General features: G+C 42.7%; 1 protein-coding gene across 10 annotated transcripts in view; it reads left to right on the top strand.

Moving 5' to 3' along the window:
- glsa (glutaminase a) overlaps positions 1 to 14,392 on the top strand; it is a 28,804-nt gene extending 14,412 nt beyond the window's left edge. For 5 of the 10 annotated variants that reach the window (XM_090240479.1, XM_090240480.1, XM_021608856.3 and 2 more), the window contains 14 exons: positions 679 to 808; positions 934 to 1,013; positions 1,340 to 1,503; positions 2,859 to 2,917; positions 6,338 to 6,370; positions 6,481 to 6,539; positions 7,041 to 7,107; positions 7,242 to 7,292; positions 9,358 to 9,534; positions 9,818 to 9,949; positions 10,060 to 10,152; positions 10,364 to 10,425; positions 10,660 to 10,800; positions 12,376 to 14,392. In XM_090240479.1, the coding sequence (XP_090096605.1) occupies positions 679 to 808; positions 934 to 1,013; positions 1,340 to 1,503; positions 2,859 to 2,917; positions 6,338 to 6,370; positions 6,481 to 6,539; positions 7,041 to 7,107; positions 7,242 to 7,292; positions 9,358 to 9,534; positions 9,818 to 9,949; positions 10,060 to 10,152; positions 10,364 to 10,425; positions 10,660 to 10,800; positions 12,376 to 12,532 (1,405 nt within the window). In that variant the 3' untranslated portion in view covers positions 12,533 to 14,392. Of the gene's footprint in view, positions 1 to 678; positions 809 to 933; positions 1,014 to 1,339; positions 1,504 to 2,858; positions 2,918 to 4,136; positions 4,178 to 5,381; positions 5,432 to 6,337; positions 6,371 to 6,480; positions 6,609 to 7,040; positions 7,108 to 7,241; positions 7,293 to 9,357; positions 9,535 to 9,817; positions 9,950 to 10,059; positions 10,153 to 10,363; positions 10,426 to 10,659; positions 10,801 to 12,375 lie in introns of those variants that run through there. The other 5 variants (XM_021608860.3, XM_021608859.3, XR_016497136.1 and 2 more) reach the window with 5 other exon arrangements.
- The last annotated feature ends 1,614 nt before the right edge of the window (positions 14,393 to 16,006 follow it).

Raw genomic sequence — 16,006 nt, 5'->3', positions numbered from 1 at the left:
AGGGAGAGGACAGGGTAAATGGATATCTGATTTCATACAGTAGCAGGGAGAGGACAGGGTAAATGGATATCTGATGTCATACAGTAGCAGGGAGAGGACAGGGTAAATGGATATCTGATGTCATACAGTAGCAGGGAGAGGACAGGGTAAATGGATATCTGATTTCATACAGTAGCAGGGAGAGGACAGGGTAAATGGATATCTGATTTCATACAGTAGCAGGGAGAGGACAGGGTAAATGGATATCTGATGTCATACAGTAGCAGGGAGAGGACAGGGTAAATGGATATCTGATTTCATACAGTAGCAGGGAGAGGACAGGGTAAATATATATCTGATTTCATACAGTAGCAGGGAGAGGACAGGGTAAATAGATATCTGATGTCATATAACATCTTATACAAATCTATGAGGTAATTCCTCACAGTTATCTATTCCCAGTATCATGTGTACAATAACAATGTAGTAATATATTCCATTTAGCAGACGCTTTGATCCAAAGCGACTTGCATGCATAGAGTTTCTTATGGGTGGCCCCAGCGGGTATTGAACCCATGACCCTGGCATTGCAAGTGCCATGCTTTAACAACTGAAGCACACAGGACTCCATGTGTTACACTAGTCATAAGGAGACTCTGGTACCTAAGAAAAAGACCACTGTCACCTTTTCTGTCCCAGGTGTGTCCAGAGCAACATCGTGCTGCTCACCCAGGCCTTCAGGAAGAAGTTTGTTATCCCCGACTTTGTGTCCTTCGCCTCCGAAATCGACGCGCTCTATGAGAATGCCAAAAACCTGGGAGGGGGACAGGTGGGTGAGGGAGAGGCCCCAGGGTCAGTGAGACGACATGGTGGTGATGATCATTTCCTGATTAAATGCCCATGGGGAATGGGAAGTGTTGATATGTTGCCTTCTGTTTTTGTTTTGTTGCGTAGGTGGCTGACTACATTCCCCAGCTGGCCAGGTTCAGCCCGGACCTCTGGGCCGTGTCCATATGCACTGTGGATGGACAAAGGTACAGCAGCTCTAGTCATGTTTAACATGCAGTAAGCACGTAGCAGCCTACATTTCTATTTCTACAGTTAACTGTACTGACGTATAGTGTTCCTGTCAAACTGCTTACAGCAGCATTGTGACACTGTCCATATCAATGACACAGTCACACACGGTAAAGTAGCTAATTAGTTACCCCACATAATGAGACATTCATTCATATTGTTCAAATTTGCCTTTGCTTATTGCCTTTAGCTCCTGGTTCTCTCCCCCCACTCATCCCCTCTCTCCATCCCTTCCTCTCTCTCTCCCCATCCCCTTCTCTCTCTCTATCTATCCCTTCTTTAGACACACAGCGGGTGACACCAAAGTCCCGTTCTGCCTGCAGTCGTGTGTAAAGCCGCTGAAGTATGCCATCGCCGTGCACGACCACGGGACAGAGTATGTGCACCGTTTCATTGGCAAAGAGCCCAGCGGCCTGCGCTTCAACAAACTATTCCTCAACGAGGAAGGTGAGGGTCGCACATATAGAGATATAAAATACTAGAGTGGCCGGGTGTCATACAACCGACAGAGCTTCAGAATGAGATTCTGTAATTCTATGGTCGCAGGCAGCACCAGTCTGTCTGGAGCTCCACGGCTCGCTGTGTGGCTGTTCATTTCACACGCAGAACTGACAACAGAGGTGTTCGTCACAATGCAGTGTTGCTGAGGTGGTCCTATTTTACTTCAAACCTATAGCATACCCTGTGAAAAGACATTGGACAAGGCAGTTGTCCGGGTTGATGAATATAGTGTAAGTAGTCCCTCTGGGTGGGTTGTCATGTGATTCAATGCACGGTGATCCGGCTTGTGGTGCAGTCTGTTGCCATGGTAGTGTTATGTAATCTTAATGAGAGGTGTTGGTGCAGCCGGATAGAATCAGTACATCGGCTCTCAATGTCCATACACTCTACTCAAATCTGCAATAGTCTACGTAGACCTGGAGAAGAACACCAACTCATGTATCATGTCTTTGATAAGATCCTAGGTTTTAAAGCTTGGAATCCGTACTCGGTGAAAACGGCCACGTCCGTTTGCTATATTACAACAACGGACACTGTTACCGTGACGCTGGAGGATCCTCTCCTCCGTCTCGTCAACGAAACAAATGCAATAACAACTGTGCTGGCAGTGAACAGTGTCAATGCGTCGCCTTCTGTGGATGTCAGCTTCAAGTATGAAGCGCATACAGGAGCTGTATGGAGAGCAGCAGTTTTGTCAAGCGCTCTCAAATCGAGCAGAGTTTCCAATCAAATCAAGGCAATGTAACTCATTGCTCCGAATGCTGTGTTGGTTTGGTAAAGGATGCTGTCTGAGCTCTGTAGATTGTGACTCGGGTTTAGTACAGGGTTTCAGTAAATCCCAGGTCGGTTTTGGTTGTTGGCCATGTTATTTAATCAGTTTAGGCAACCTGTGGTAGGAATGTTTTTTTTTCTCTCTCTCTTTTGTGTGTGATTGCATAAGAAGATTAAAGGGGTTTAGGGGAAGGGAAGGGGAAGTGGCGTAACACAACAGACCTACAGTACAGCCAGTACTGAGCTGTGAGTTCATGGCTGTGTTCCTCAATATCACTAGTATGGTCTCTAGAATACAAAAGGCAGCCGTGGTCCCATCAGCATTCATTCATTATCCATCTGATTTGTTGTTCTGCTCATTTCCTCACTTCCAAGTTCAAAGTTACATGATCTTTGGGCATATTTGCTTCTAACATTGAATGTGTTGTGTGGTGATTGTGCAGAAACTGTAACCTTGCTGTGTATGAACGTGTACTCTGTCCGCTGCATTTGCAGACATGTTATAATGTAACATACACTGATTTCCACAGATAAACCACATAACCCTATGGTTAACGCCGGTGCTATTGTGTGCACGTCCCTCCTAAAGGTAAATAACATTTGAATTTCAGATAATAATAATGTATGATTTTATTTTTGGGGGGGGGGGACATTTGTTTAAAAAAGAAACGTTGAACCATGCCTTTTGTTCAGTACGGTGAGTAGTTGTACCAATAGTAGGCTACATAAAACACTAGGTCAATTCTATTTGTACCTCGTTACCTTCTGAGTGACAAAGTTGTATTGAATTACATTTTAAATAAATTAAATGACAGGGAGGACTTCATTGCTTTAGCCAGATTACCAGCTTGCACTGTGTTGTATATGGAGAGATTAAGACTATAGATCATCCCGCTGAAAGGGGATTTGTTTGGTGAAAGCATCAGTGATCTGCCTGCCTCTCAGTTATGCACATAGCCCATGCAGTACACACAAGGCTGAGTTTGTGAGACAGCGCTAGCGTGTCAGGCAACGGGCCTCAGATTGGTCTAACCAGCCCAGCCATATAGATAAAGAAATACATTTAATCATGGGTAAAACTGCTTTGGTATATGAATGAAAGATCAATATGTGGGTGTGTTTCTGTGCATCCGTCACCTGCTTAAATCTTATGTCTTTGACCAGGTAGAGGCAAAGCCAACCTGGCTGGCTATTGGCTGAGAGGAGTAGAATATCTTTGCTATTGGCTATTAGTCAGGAAGTGCTGTTAGAAATAGCTTACTGGGCATCCCGAGTGGTGCAGTGCTAGCTGTGCCACTAGAGATTCTGGGTTCGAGTCCAGGCTCTGTCGCAGCCGGCCGCGACCGGGAGACCCACGGGGCGGCGCACAATTGGCCCGGCGTTGTCTGCGTTAGGGAAGGATTTGGCCGGCAGGGATGTCCTTGTCCCATCACGCACTAGCGATTCCTGTGGCGGGCCGGGCGCAGTGCATGCTGACATTGTCACCAGGTGCACGGTGTTTCCTCTGACACATTTGTGCGGCTGGCTTCCGGGTTAAGTGGGCATTGTGTCAAGAAGCAGTGCGGCTTGGTTGGGTTGTGTTTCGGAGGAATCACGGCTCTCGACCTTCGCCTCTCCCGAGTCCATAAGGGAGTTGCAGTGATGAGACAATACTGTAACTACCAATTGGATACCACGAAAAAAGAAAAAAAAAATAGCTTACTGTATGGGAGCAGTGCACCCTCTGCTGCTGAAACTGTGATGAATTCTCTGTGTGTTTATTATGAGATATTGTAGGGTAAAACACATTCGCCTCCCATGCGTTGTAGGTGCCTCGCTGAAGACTAGAACCAAGAGGGGACACATACATGTATGTTGTGTGCATAAGTCTTCTGTAGTGTTGTTACTACATAACCCACCACCAGCCCATTGATCATATCAACGCGAGGAACTGCGCTTGTTTCATACTAAACTCTCAACAATCACATACCATAAACTAATGACACAAACTCCCTCCCAATGTCTTCAGAGACACAATACTTCATTCTCTGCAGAAATTAGGTTTCATCTCCAATAATTAGTGGCTGCAACCCACTGCAGATACCTTTTCGCTTACTGTATGTAGCCAAAGCCCATATCTATAATGGTCTGTCTTAGATGAAGACAGTGTAGGCAGTACATTATCACCTTCAAAACAAGACTAGCACTTATATCCATATTTCAACGTAACATGGCATACGGACCCAGATAGATGAGGCCTGGCTACTCATCAATCTCAACCACAACCAAGCCAAGTTACCGAATGAAGCCTTGCGTTTTCCTGTCTGGTTTGATTTGGGGTTGAACTCTGATGGAAAGGTGCCGTATGATTATCCTGTCTTAAGAGTTTATAGGAGTAACACCTATTAGGAATAACGACTCTATAGTAATTAATGTTAACAAACGTATGTTTTTGGTACTTGTATCATACTGTACACTATGGTACATAGTACAGTACACAAAAGATTACACCTAGTGATATACAGATGTAGGAATGTAATTTGAGCCAGTTTGCTACAGCAGGGAAATAATCCTGCAGCAATAGGAAAATGTGAATTATTATGTGAATTATAATTGACATTTTTTGTAGGGGTTGATATATTTTTCGTTAGGGCATATCAAATCTTGACATTTTAAAGTGGAAATTATAAACTTTTAATACACTACAAGTTTGCATTTTTCCTGCAATGAGTGATAAATTAAGATCCTACATCTGTAGCCTATTAGTAATTTGGTTATTTGGATGGCAGTCATTTGACTTGACAGGGTAATGATGTGGTATCTTTCTGCTTAAATCTTCATTATAACCTTAAACCAATCACTGTAAAGGTTGCTAATGGTGGGCTCAATAATCAATCCACTGATTGGATGCCCCTATATTCTAATATGGTCTGGTCTATATTCTAGTAATATAGACCAGATCTGTCTCTCAGAGTGTGGTTCCCGTATGGTAAATCTGGGACTAAACTATGGGAACGTTGTAATGTATTTTTGAAGCCTCGTTTGTGGTTTATTTGTTGTTGTATATTTTACAGCATTAAGATCTGTGGGAAATTATGACCACTGCCACAGGTCAATGACGTTGGTAATTGTTTTACTTAAATTATTCTCCCTATTGAACAACATCTGGATTTGTTATAATATGCTACAGTTTTAGTAGTTGCTATTTGTCACCTGGATTTTACAAACGGTTTACAAATAAAATAAACAGAAAGGCAAAAAAAAATGTTTTTCAAAATCCTGATAGTACAAACATTGATTATTTGTGTTTTATTTTTTGAATGTATTTAACTGGTTTATTTGCCCTATTTGTATTATTAGAGTTAAATGTAACGTTCCGTTTCTGTAGTACCTCTTCAGCTCACACTACACATCCCAGAAGTCAGTGTGTTCTACAATATTAAGTGAGGACATCACTAATTAATCTGCACATATAGATCCATAACCTTTCTACAACACACAGGATTAGCCACACACTAGCATCACATCACTAACTTCCAACAGACACTCAGACCCCTACAGTACAAAGGCTACTTACACTACTACATATTAAGTTCACATATACCTGTCTATGCAGTATTGCAGATATAAGGAATTGCATTTACCTGTGGTGCGTTTTATCCCCATAACAGTCTGGTAGAATGGCCTACACATTGTTTTGCTGATTGTCGTTTGGTAGATGATTTTCTCATTTGAAAACCCTTAACTCTTTAATTAGTGATTCATTTCATCTCCAACTAGCTAGTTGCCCAGTAATCCTAAATATTTGTAATATTAGGACTAAACTTATTTCTTTAGGGTACATACTTTTTTTATTTTTAGAATGATTATTGCTAGATTTTGTAATGATATTGGTAATTTGATCTAGGAATCATTTGAATTTGTCATAAGGTATTCCCACTAGCTAGGCAATATACAATTTCCTGTATATCTAATTTGATATACAGTATGTAGTCATTCATACTGATGTGATCTTCTGTTTCTCTTTTAGCAAGGGGCAAGCAATGCTGAGAAATTTGATTATGTAAGTAACGCTACCCAGTTCTTTTATGTTTAGCCCTACGCTGACTGTTTGGGATGATCATCTTTGTGATGATGGGTGTACTTTGTGACCTTTTGGACATTGTATTGCAGGTCATGAACTTCATGAACAAGCTGGCAGGAAACGAGTATGTGGGTTTCAGCAATGCCACGTGAGTCCTCAAGGGGAAGAACTGGGGTTGTGGTTTGGTTCAGCACCTTGGCTCACCACCATTGGACAGGTGCCGTGCCTTAGTATTCATCTGTGTTGTTTTCATCACTAGCATTTCTAGTATGATAATCACTTTCAAGTCAGTACTTTATTCTGCTTTAGAATAACACCACAAAAACAACAACCATAGAGATCGATCTGGATCTCAAAAACCATAGCCGCGGGAAGAAGGGGTGCTGAGGGTGCTGCAGCAACCCCTAAAAAAATCTGTAATATAAAAATATATATTTTTTTATACAGTTCGCAAAATTGTACTGGGCCTTCACTAGTCCTGTATTAGCAGACCGATATAGCCGTTATTTTTTGCAACCCTAACCCACTTCCTGCGACGATGTCAAACAACACTAAAAGCTTTACTGGTTTTGGTAGTAGAATTGGAACCAAATTGGAATTTTACTTAGTTGAAACAAGACTCCTGAATGTTCCTGCTCTCTGCACCCAGATTCCAGTCAGAGAGGGAGTCTGGAGATCGTAACTTTGCTATCGGCTACTACCTTAAGGAGAAGAAGGTTGGTGACGGCTGAAACAAGCACACACATTTTACATCAATCAAGTGTACCTTTTCTAGATGACTTAAACATTTTTAATTAGGCATTTACAAGGTGTTGTCTGACTGTCAAATCAAACCACTGTTTCTTTCTAGTGCTTTCCAGAGGGGACAGACATGACCTCCATTTTAGACCTCTACTTCCAGGTGAGTATTTGTATTTGGCAGCAGCTACTCCTCCTGGGGTCCAAACACATTAAGGCAGTGGTTCCCAAACTTTTTATAGTCCCGTACCCCTTCAAACATTCAACCTCCAGCTGCGTACCCCCTCTAGCACCATGGTCAGCGCACTCTCAAATGTTGTTATTTTGCCATCTTTGTAAGCCTGCCACACACACACACTATACGATACATTTATTAAACATAAGAATGAGAGTGAGTTTGTCACTTTCCACGAGCCGGGTTGTGACAAAGAGCTCTTATAGGACCTGGGCACAAGTAATAATATAATAATGATCAATAGTTTTGCTCTTTATTTAACCATCTTACATATAAAACCTTATTTGTTCATCGAAAATTGTGAATAACTCACCACAGGTTAACGAGAAAGGTGTGCTTGTAAGGATGCACATAACTGTTGGGTTCTATTGGATAGAGTATCAGTCTTCAACCCTTTTCCACACACAGTCTGTGCCTGTATTTAGTTTTCATGCTAGTGAGGGCCGAGAATCCACTCTCACATAGGTACGTGGTTGCAAAGGGCATCAGTGTCTTAACAGCGCGATTTACCAAGGCAGGATCCTCTGAGCGCAGCCCAATCCAGAAATCTGGCAGTGTCTTCTAATTAAATTCCATTTTCACAGAACCGCTTCTTGCAATTTCGTTGAGGCTCTCTTGTTCAGATATCGGTACGTGGACTGGTGGCAGGGTCGTCCGTTTCAGGAAAGTACCTGCGTAATTGCGCACCCAACTCACTCAGCTGCTTCGCTATATCACATTTGACATTGTCCGTAAGCTTGAGTTCATTTGCACACACAGAGAATAGACAGAGAATAGCTCCAACTTCTGAATCATAGCCTCAATTTTGTCCCGCGCATTGAATATAGTTGCGGAGTCCCTGTAATCCTAGATTCAGATCATTCAGGCGAGAAAAACCATCACCCAGATAGGCCAGTCGTGTGAGAAACTCGTCATCATGCCAGCAGTCAGACAAGTGAAAATTCTGGTCAGTAAAGAAAACTTTAAGCTCGTCTCTCAGTTTAAAAAATGTGTCAATACTTTTTCCCTTGTTAACCAGAGCACTTCTTCTGTACGTTATAAAAGCTTACATGGTCGCTGTCCATATCATTCTCTTCACAGTCCCTGCTGTTCCATAAGGTGTTTTCTAAATGTTTTTTCTGATTCTCCTGATTTCATCAGTTACCTGATGTGGAAAAGGGTTCCATGTAATACTGTGCGCCTCCCATAGTGTGTTCTAGACTTGGACTGTGAAGAGACCTCTGGTGGCATGTCTTGTGGGGTATGCATGGGTGTCCGAGCTGTGTGCTAGTCGTTTAAACAGACAGCTCGGTGCCTTCATCTTGTCAGCACTTCTTACAAAAACCAGTAATGATAAAGTCAATCTCTCCACCACTTTGAGCCATGAGAGATTTACCGGCGTATTATTGTTGTTAGCTCTCTGTGCACTTTTAAAAGGCCAGCCGTGCCTCATCCCACATGGCACCTGACCACACGACTGAACAGTAGTCTAGGTGCAACAGAACTAGGACCTGCCTTGTTGGTAGTGTTGTTAAGAAGGCAGAACAGAGCTTTATTATGGACAGACTTCTCCCAATTTAGCTGCTGTTGTATCAACATGTTTGGACCATGACAGTACAATCCAGGGTTACTCCAAGCAGTTTAGTCATCTCAACTTTCTCAATTTCCACATTATTTACTACAAGATTTAGTTGAAGTTTGGTGAATGATTTGCCCCAAATACAATGCTTTTAGTTTTTGAAATATTTAGGACTAACATTCCTTGCCACCCATTCTGAAACTAACTGCAGCTCTTAAGTGTTGCAGTGATTTCACTCGCTTTAGTAGTTGACATGTATAGTGGTGAGTCATCCAAATACATAGACATCGAGTGAGCATTTTTTTCTGAACATGGTTCAAGTTTGAAGCTGTATCATTTCAATGGGCTTAGTGGAGAAACATCCTGTTTGTGTTTTTCTCTCTCCGTTAGCTGTTATTCCCTATGGTATATTACAAGTTTTCTATTCTTCTCTAGCTGTGCTCCATCGAGGTGACCTGTGAAAGCGCTAGCGTCATGGCGGCCACCCTGGCCAATGGCGGCTTCTGTCCAATCACAGGCGAGCGCGTGCTGGGCCCAGAGGCGGTACGGAACACCCTGAGCCTCATGCACTCCTGCGGCATGTACGACTTCTCGGGACAGTTCGCTTTCCACGTGAGTCTCCCAAGTTCCTTCCCTCAAGACTTGTATTTGTTGATTCGACAGGGATCATGTACCCCAGTTTAGCATTGTTTCCTACGGTCTGTTTGGCCTGCTGTTCTCTGCCGTTGTTCCCACTGTGTCTCCAATCTACCTCCATTTAAGCATTACACGTTACACTGCAGTAGATCTTCCACTCCGTGATGTTTGTCCACACACTGCTGTTCATTTACGCTGATCTGTTTTGACACCGTTGTCTGCGCTCCCTGTTAACCTCTTCCTCTATGCTGTCTGGCAGGTTGGACTTCCAGCTAAGTCGGGCGTGGCAGGGGGCATCCTGCTGGTGGTGCCCAACGTCATGGGTATCATGTGCTGGTCCCCTCCACTGGACAAGCTGGGTAACAGTGTACGAGGAATCCAGTTCTGCACGGTACGAGAAACTGATAGGTTTTCACTCTGTTGTCTCTCTGTCACTGATCTGATTGATTTGATGATTAGAAAACCAGCAGAAAGCCTGACAGGGATTTGCTCTGGTTCCAGGATCTGGTGTCCCTTTGCAACTTCCACAACTACGACAACCTGAAGCACTTTGTCAAGAAGCTGGATCCTCGCAGGGAGGGCGGAGACCAGAGGGTTAGTCGAGTTTAACTGGGAGCCTCTCTCTCCTTCTCCTCTCTTTTTCTACTTCCCTACGTTCACCAAGGTGCCTTCATGTACATGTAGTCGACATGTTCCCATGAAAAGGCTGTGTTTTTTTAAAGCTACAGTGCCATCCACTGGAAGATACTGATAGTGCTAAAGGAAAGGGGTTGACATGCAAAACTGCCTCTCTGTTGTCTTTCAGGTGAAGTCGGTCATCAATCTTCTGTTTGCTGCGTACACTGGAGATGTGTCTGCACTGAGGAGGTACACAAGCACTGCATTATCTCCATGTTGGCCAACAAGGCCTTGAAAATAAGCCTTGAAAGGGAAATATGTCATGTTTTAACATCTTTGGAGAGTAAATTCCAAATCTGTCGCTGTGTCAGACAGAGACCTTGTGAGGTTTCCTGTGTGTCTACATGGGGACTAGACGTGGTGTGTGTGCTATTTTGGCTGCCGTACAGTACTCATCACTGTCCTTCTGGGGAATGTGTCCAGGTTTGCTCTGTCTTCCATGGACATGGAGCAGAGGGACTATGACTCCAGGACAGCCCTCCATGTGGCTGCAGCAGAAGGACATGTGGAGGTGGTCAAGTTCCTGTTGGAGGCATGCAGGGTCAACCCTGTTCCCAAAGACAGGTGAGCTTAGATTCATTGGCCTCCGAGACCACCCAGTGTCTGTCAATGTAGCCAAGATCCAATGGACAAGGAGACATATGTTCACCCAGTGTCTGTAACCAGTTTTCCACCCCACTTTGAGAGTAAAGTACGTGTTGGATAAGAAATGTCACGACAGGCCGAATGAAAACAACAGCAAATTTGTCAGTAAACTTTCCAAATGTCTACAAACCTAATTCGCTAGGCGTGATTGGATATTTGTCTGTAAAATGTATTATGTAAGTGCCTATTATGCGTAAATATTGATATAATAACCATCATATCAAAGTAAACTTGGAGTCACACAATGATATGTTGTGTGGTGGTCCTCCCACCACAACTTGCGAAAGCATGCCGTTTATTAGGCTACAGGTGAAATAAGTTCTGATGAACTTCACAGGGTGGTAAAAGTGCATGGTGGTGGTTATTTGACTTCTAATTCACTGTATCACAATTCCAGTGGGTCAGAAGTTTACATACACTAAGTTGACTGTGCCTTTAAACAGCTTGGAAAATTCCAGAAAATGCTATGGCTTTAGAAGCTTCTGATAGGCTAATTGACATCATTTGAGTCAATTGGAGGTGTACCTGTGGATGTATAAAAATTGTAGACCTCCACAAGTCTGGTTCATCCTTGGGCGCAATTTCCAAACGCCTGAAGATACCACGTTCATCTGTACAAACAATAGTAGTACGCAAGTATCAACACCATGGGACCACGCAGCCGTCATACCGCTCAGGAAGGAGACACGTTCTGTCTCCCAGAGATTAATGTACTTTGGTGCGAAAAGTGCAAAGACTGAGTTACAACTTATTGTGGGAAGCTTGTGGAAGGCTACCCGAAACGCTTGACCCAAGTTAAACAATTTAAAGGCAATGCTACCAAATACTAATTGAGTGTATGTCAACTTCTGACCCACTGGGAATGTGATGAAAGAAATAAAAGCTGGGAAAAAAGAATTCTCTCTACTGTTATTCTGACATAAAACAGGGAATTTTTACTAGGATTAAATGTCAGTAATTGTGAAAAATGGAGTTTAAATGTATTTGGCTAAGGTGTATGTAAACTTCCAACTTTGACTGTACATGTATATATTACCTCGACACCGGTACCGCACATTGACTCTGTACCGGGACCCCCTGTATATAGACTCAATATTGTTATTTTACTGCTGCTCTTTAATTATTTCTTACTTTTATAATTTTTTTTGTATTTTTCTTTAAACTGCATTGTTTGTTAAGGGTTTGTAAGTAAGCACTTCACTGTAAAGTCTACACCTGTAGTATTCAGTGCATGTGACAAACTGATCTTGTTTTTTTTATTCGGTACATGTAACAGCAAAAGTAATTTTTATGTCCCCTACGTCATCATGCACAGCCTTTTATCTGCAACAAGCATGGAAACACATTTCTGGTGGGAAAGTGCACACATTTTATTTATGCAGATTTGAGAATATTCAAGTGAAAATCTGTCGCCAATTGGATGGAAACGTAGCTAATGTAAAACGTGTCCATTTAAGAGCCGTGTTTACAATGTCTCTTGTCCGTTCCATCAAGGTGGGGTAACACACCGATGGAAGAGGCAGTGCACTTTGGACACCACGACGTTGTGACCATGCTCCAGGACTACAACAACAAGTACAGTCCACCAGGGGGTGCCACTGAGGACAAAGAGAAGGAGATATCAGAGAAGAACATTGATGGCCTACTATGAGCCAACTAATACTCTTATATATCCATTGAAATAAAATAACTAGAACGGACGTTCCCATTGAAATTATATATATGTGACCTGAGCAGCTTGGTCCTTTTATTTCTATGTCCCCATTAACTATCCGTGTGTGGTCCCTTTGTCATGTCAGTAGTAGGTCACGTGTATTGTTGATTTTGTATAAAAGTATTGTATTTCTAGTATTTTAAAAAACATATATTGACCTTTGACTTTTTCCCGGATGTTTTTTGGGTTGTTTCCTTTCGCTTCGCTTTTTTTATGTCATACTGCTCACTGCACAACTCTCCCTCGGTGTGTCAGCACTATGTGTAATGTATTTTCTACATTTAAGTGCACAAAACATTTCTCTTTATGTACAACATTGTGTAAAACCTGAACGTATCCATAAGATAACGTGTACATTTATGTAACGTGTGTGTATATCCCTGAAAGTAATAATATCAGAGGTAGATGGATTCAGTGTAAATACTATTTAATCTGAAGTGATTCTCACTGGCACAGCTTTTGAAGGAAATTGGTAAAGTCCACACACTGTGCATTAGGCTTAAGTTGGACTATTTATGAGGCAGAATGCGTTAAACTATTCCACACGTTCACAGATCTAGGTAGCCTGGTTGCAAAGCTGTTTGGACTGTATATGGCACTGGCTATACAGGCCAGACAGATCTGGGACCACAGGCTATCTATGGTTTAAGACCTCTGGTCTTTTGATTTAGGCCTAGTAGCTTCATATGAATTGATTGTATGGCATTATGTGGAGTGAGTTTAGTTTTGTTGGTTTGCTATTTGATAGCTAGACATTTTTGCACCTTTTTTCGATTGTTCTATAATCTTATTTTAATTTTGAGTAGAAAGGGGGTTATTTGTTTTAAGTGTCAGCCAAAGCTTTTCTGTATGTTTGCTCCATCTGATAAAAGTCTAGTCGGCGACTTTAAAAAAAATAACATATGTGAGCCGCCTCAGGAGCAATACAATACAATTCAACCAGCAGCCATGTGCTCTTTACAGACAGGTTCCCACCTATGCTAAGTCCAATTTTAGGGCAAAACATGACACTGATTTATTACTTCATGGATACAGCAGTGTCAATGGTGTTGCTATTATGTCTTGTCAGATATTTGGTTTTACATGGATTTTATCTTCAGTTATAGGCAGTGCATTAAACTTTAATGAATGTTTTTAGTTTGGAACAACTCCACAACGGTGGACTTTAAATCTTGCCATGCTCACCCAAATGCCTCTTTTGGGTAGAGATAAAATAGTTATCCTTATGGGCCTGTATGTAAGCAGATTCTACACATAACAAGTGGTTCACCTATTATGCAGATACACATAGTGATTGTTTAACAGAGTGTAAAAGTGTCAAATAAATGAATAAGCGTATACTTGAAATGTCAGGTTGTTTTGGTGAGAACTGTGTGTATATTTGTTTGTTATTGACTATGGGAGGGACAGCGACTACAAATCTGGTAATGACAGAGGAAATTGCCGTCAAAATCTCAAGCCCTACACCATTGTTCTAAAAGTACCTAAGGCAACTTACTTGATGAATATATATTTATATTGAATAACTCATCTCAAGTGTTGCTTTCATTGGATTTGACTTGACCTTTGTCTCCCCAGTCCCTGTTGCACAGGAAGCCTCGTATGTATGAGTGTTTATTGTTCCCCTGTGTAGGTGCAGGTCAACTTCAACATTAACTCATTATTTTGAATGTACCACAGGTGTATACTGATGTCAGTTTGTTTTCATTCAAGTATATCTGCTTTAGCTGTGTGTTGCAGGCAATGGAGATGTATTTATTTCAATGATCAAACAATAAATAAAGAACTTTAAATATGGATATCTCCCTTTACTCCCACTATATTCTTGAATTTAGGCATGTGAAGACTTCATTAATTCATTCCATGAATTTTCAAATGATCACCAAATTAACACAAGTATGAATTGCTTCCAGTGCAGTGAGTACATGATTATTTACAGCACCAGTTTATCATTTCAGATATTTAAAACTTGTGAGAAAATTGTACTGTCTGCAGAGCGAGTGAGAAGAAATGTACAATTCAAGGCTATCTTGGTTCTTGCAGATGACTGACCTCAGACCAATTGACAGTACGCCCAGAACATTGCTCTGGGAACCAAAAGGAGTATCTCAGTTTCAAGTTCCCAGCTCTGAGAGAAGAAGCCTCGTCAGTCACATTCAGGAACCAGTGTTAATAATGAGTAATGAAAATCATGCTCATATGACTTGTTTGTGTAGCAGTATATAATGACCGAAAGGGGGGGGCAGCAGGGTAGCCTAGTGGTTAGAGCGTTGGACTAGTAACCGGAAGGTTGCAAGTTCAAATCCCCGAGCTGACAAGGTACAAATCTGTCGTTCTGCCCCTGAACAGGCACACTGTTCCCAGGCCGTCATTGAAAATAAGAATTTGTTCTTAACTGACTTGCCTGGTTAAATAAAGGTAAAAAAAAAAAAAGGGAACACCCTTTTCAGAGTTTTCATCAAGCTTGGATTGAGTTTGTGAACCTCTCCAGTTAACCGATAAAGATTTATTTATTTACATTGAGTTTGAGGCCTTAGTGGTGAATTTCCACAACACTTGCTCTGTACAATAAAATAAATATCTGAAATTGGAAATGGAAGGAGAGTAAAGGGGAAATATAGTAAGTGTACAGTATGCAATTTTGCTTCAGTATAAAACATATCTTCTGGTGTAAAAGAGCAGGTCCTGTGTCAGGGATTTCCTCCTCTTCTTCCGAAGAGGAGAGGCGAAAAGGATCAGAGGACCAATATGCGGCGTGGTAAGTGTCCATGGTTCTTTTAATACGTAAATGTACACATGAACAACTGACTACAAAAACAAGAAACCCCAAAACAGCCCTATCTGGTGCAAAACACAGAGACAGGAACAATCACCCACAAACACACAGTGAAACCCAGGCTACCTAAGTATGATTCTCAATCAGAGACAACTAATGACACCTGCCTCTGATTGAGAACCATACTAGGCCGAAACATAGAAATACCCAAATCATAGAAAAACAAACAGACTGCCCACCCCAACTCACGCCCTGACCATACTAAATAATGACAAAACAAAAGGAAATAAAGGTCAGAACGTGACAGTACCCCAGCACAGGCGGCCCCTGGCAGACGGCGGCACGGGCGGCCCCGGGCGGCGCCGGGCAGACGGGCGGCGCCGGGCAGACGGGCGGCTCGGGCGGCGCCGGGCAGACGGGCGGCTCGGGCGGCGCCGGGCAGACGGGCGGCTCAGGCGGCGCCGGGCAGACGGGCGGCGCCGGGCAGACGGGCGGCTCAGGCGGCGCCGGGCAGACGGGCGGCGCCGGGCAGACGGAAGGCTCAGGCGGCGCCGGGCAGAAGGAAGGCTCAGGCGGCGCCGGGCAGACGGGAAGCTCCGGCAACGCTGGAGAGGAAGGCTCTGGCAGCGCTGGAC

This window comes from Oncorhynchus mykiss, chromosome 7, assembly GCF_057628025.1.
Source record: "Oncorhynchus mykiss isolate SJ-2025 chromosome 7, ASM5762802v1, whole genome shotgun sequence".
NCBI lineage: Eukaryota > Metazoa > Chordata > Actinopteri > Salmoniformes > Salmonidae > Oncorhynchus > Oncorhynchus mykiss.
Note: the sequence above shows the minus strand (reverse complement) of the source record. Positions and strands in the feature narration are given on the sequence as shown.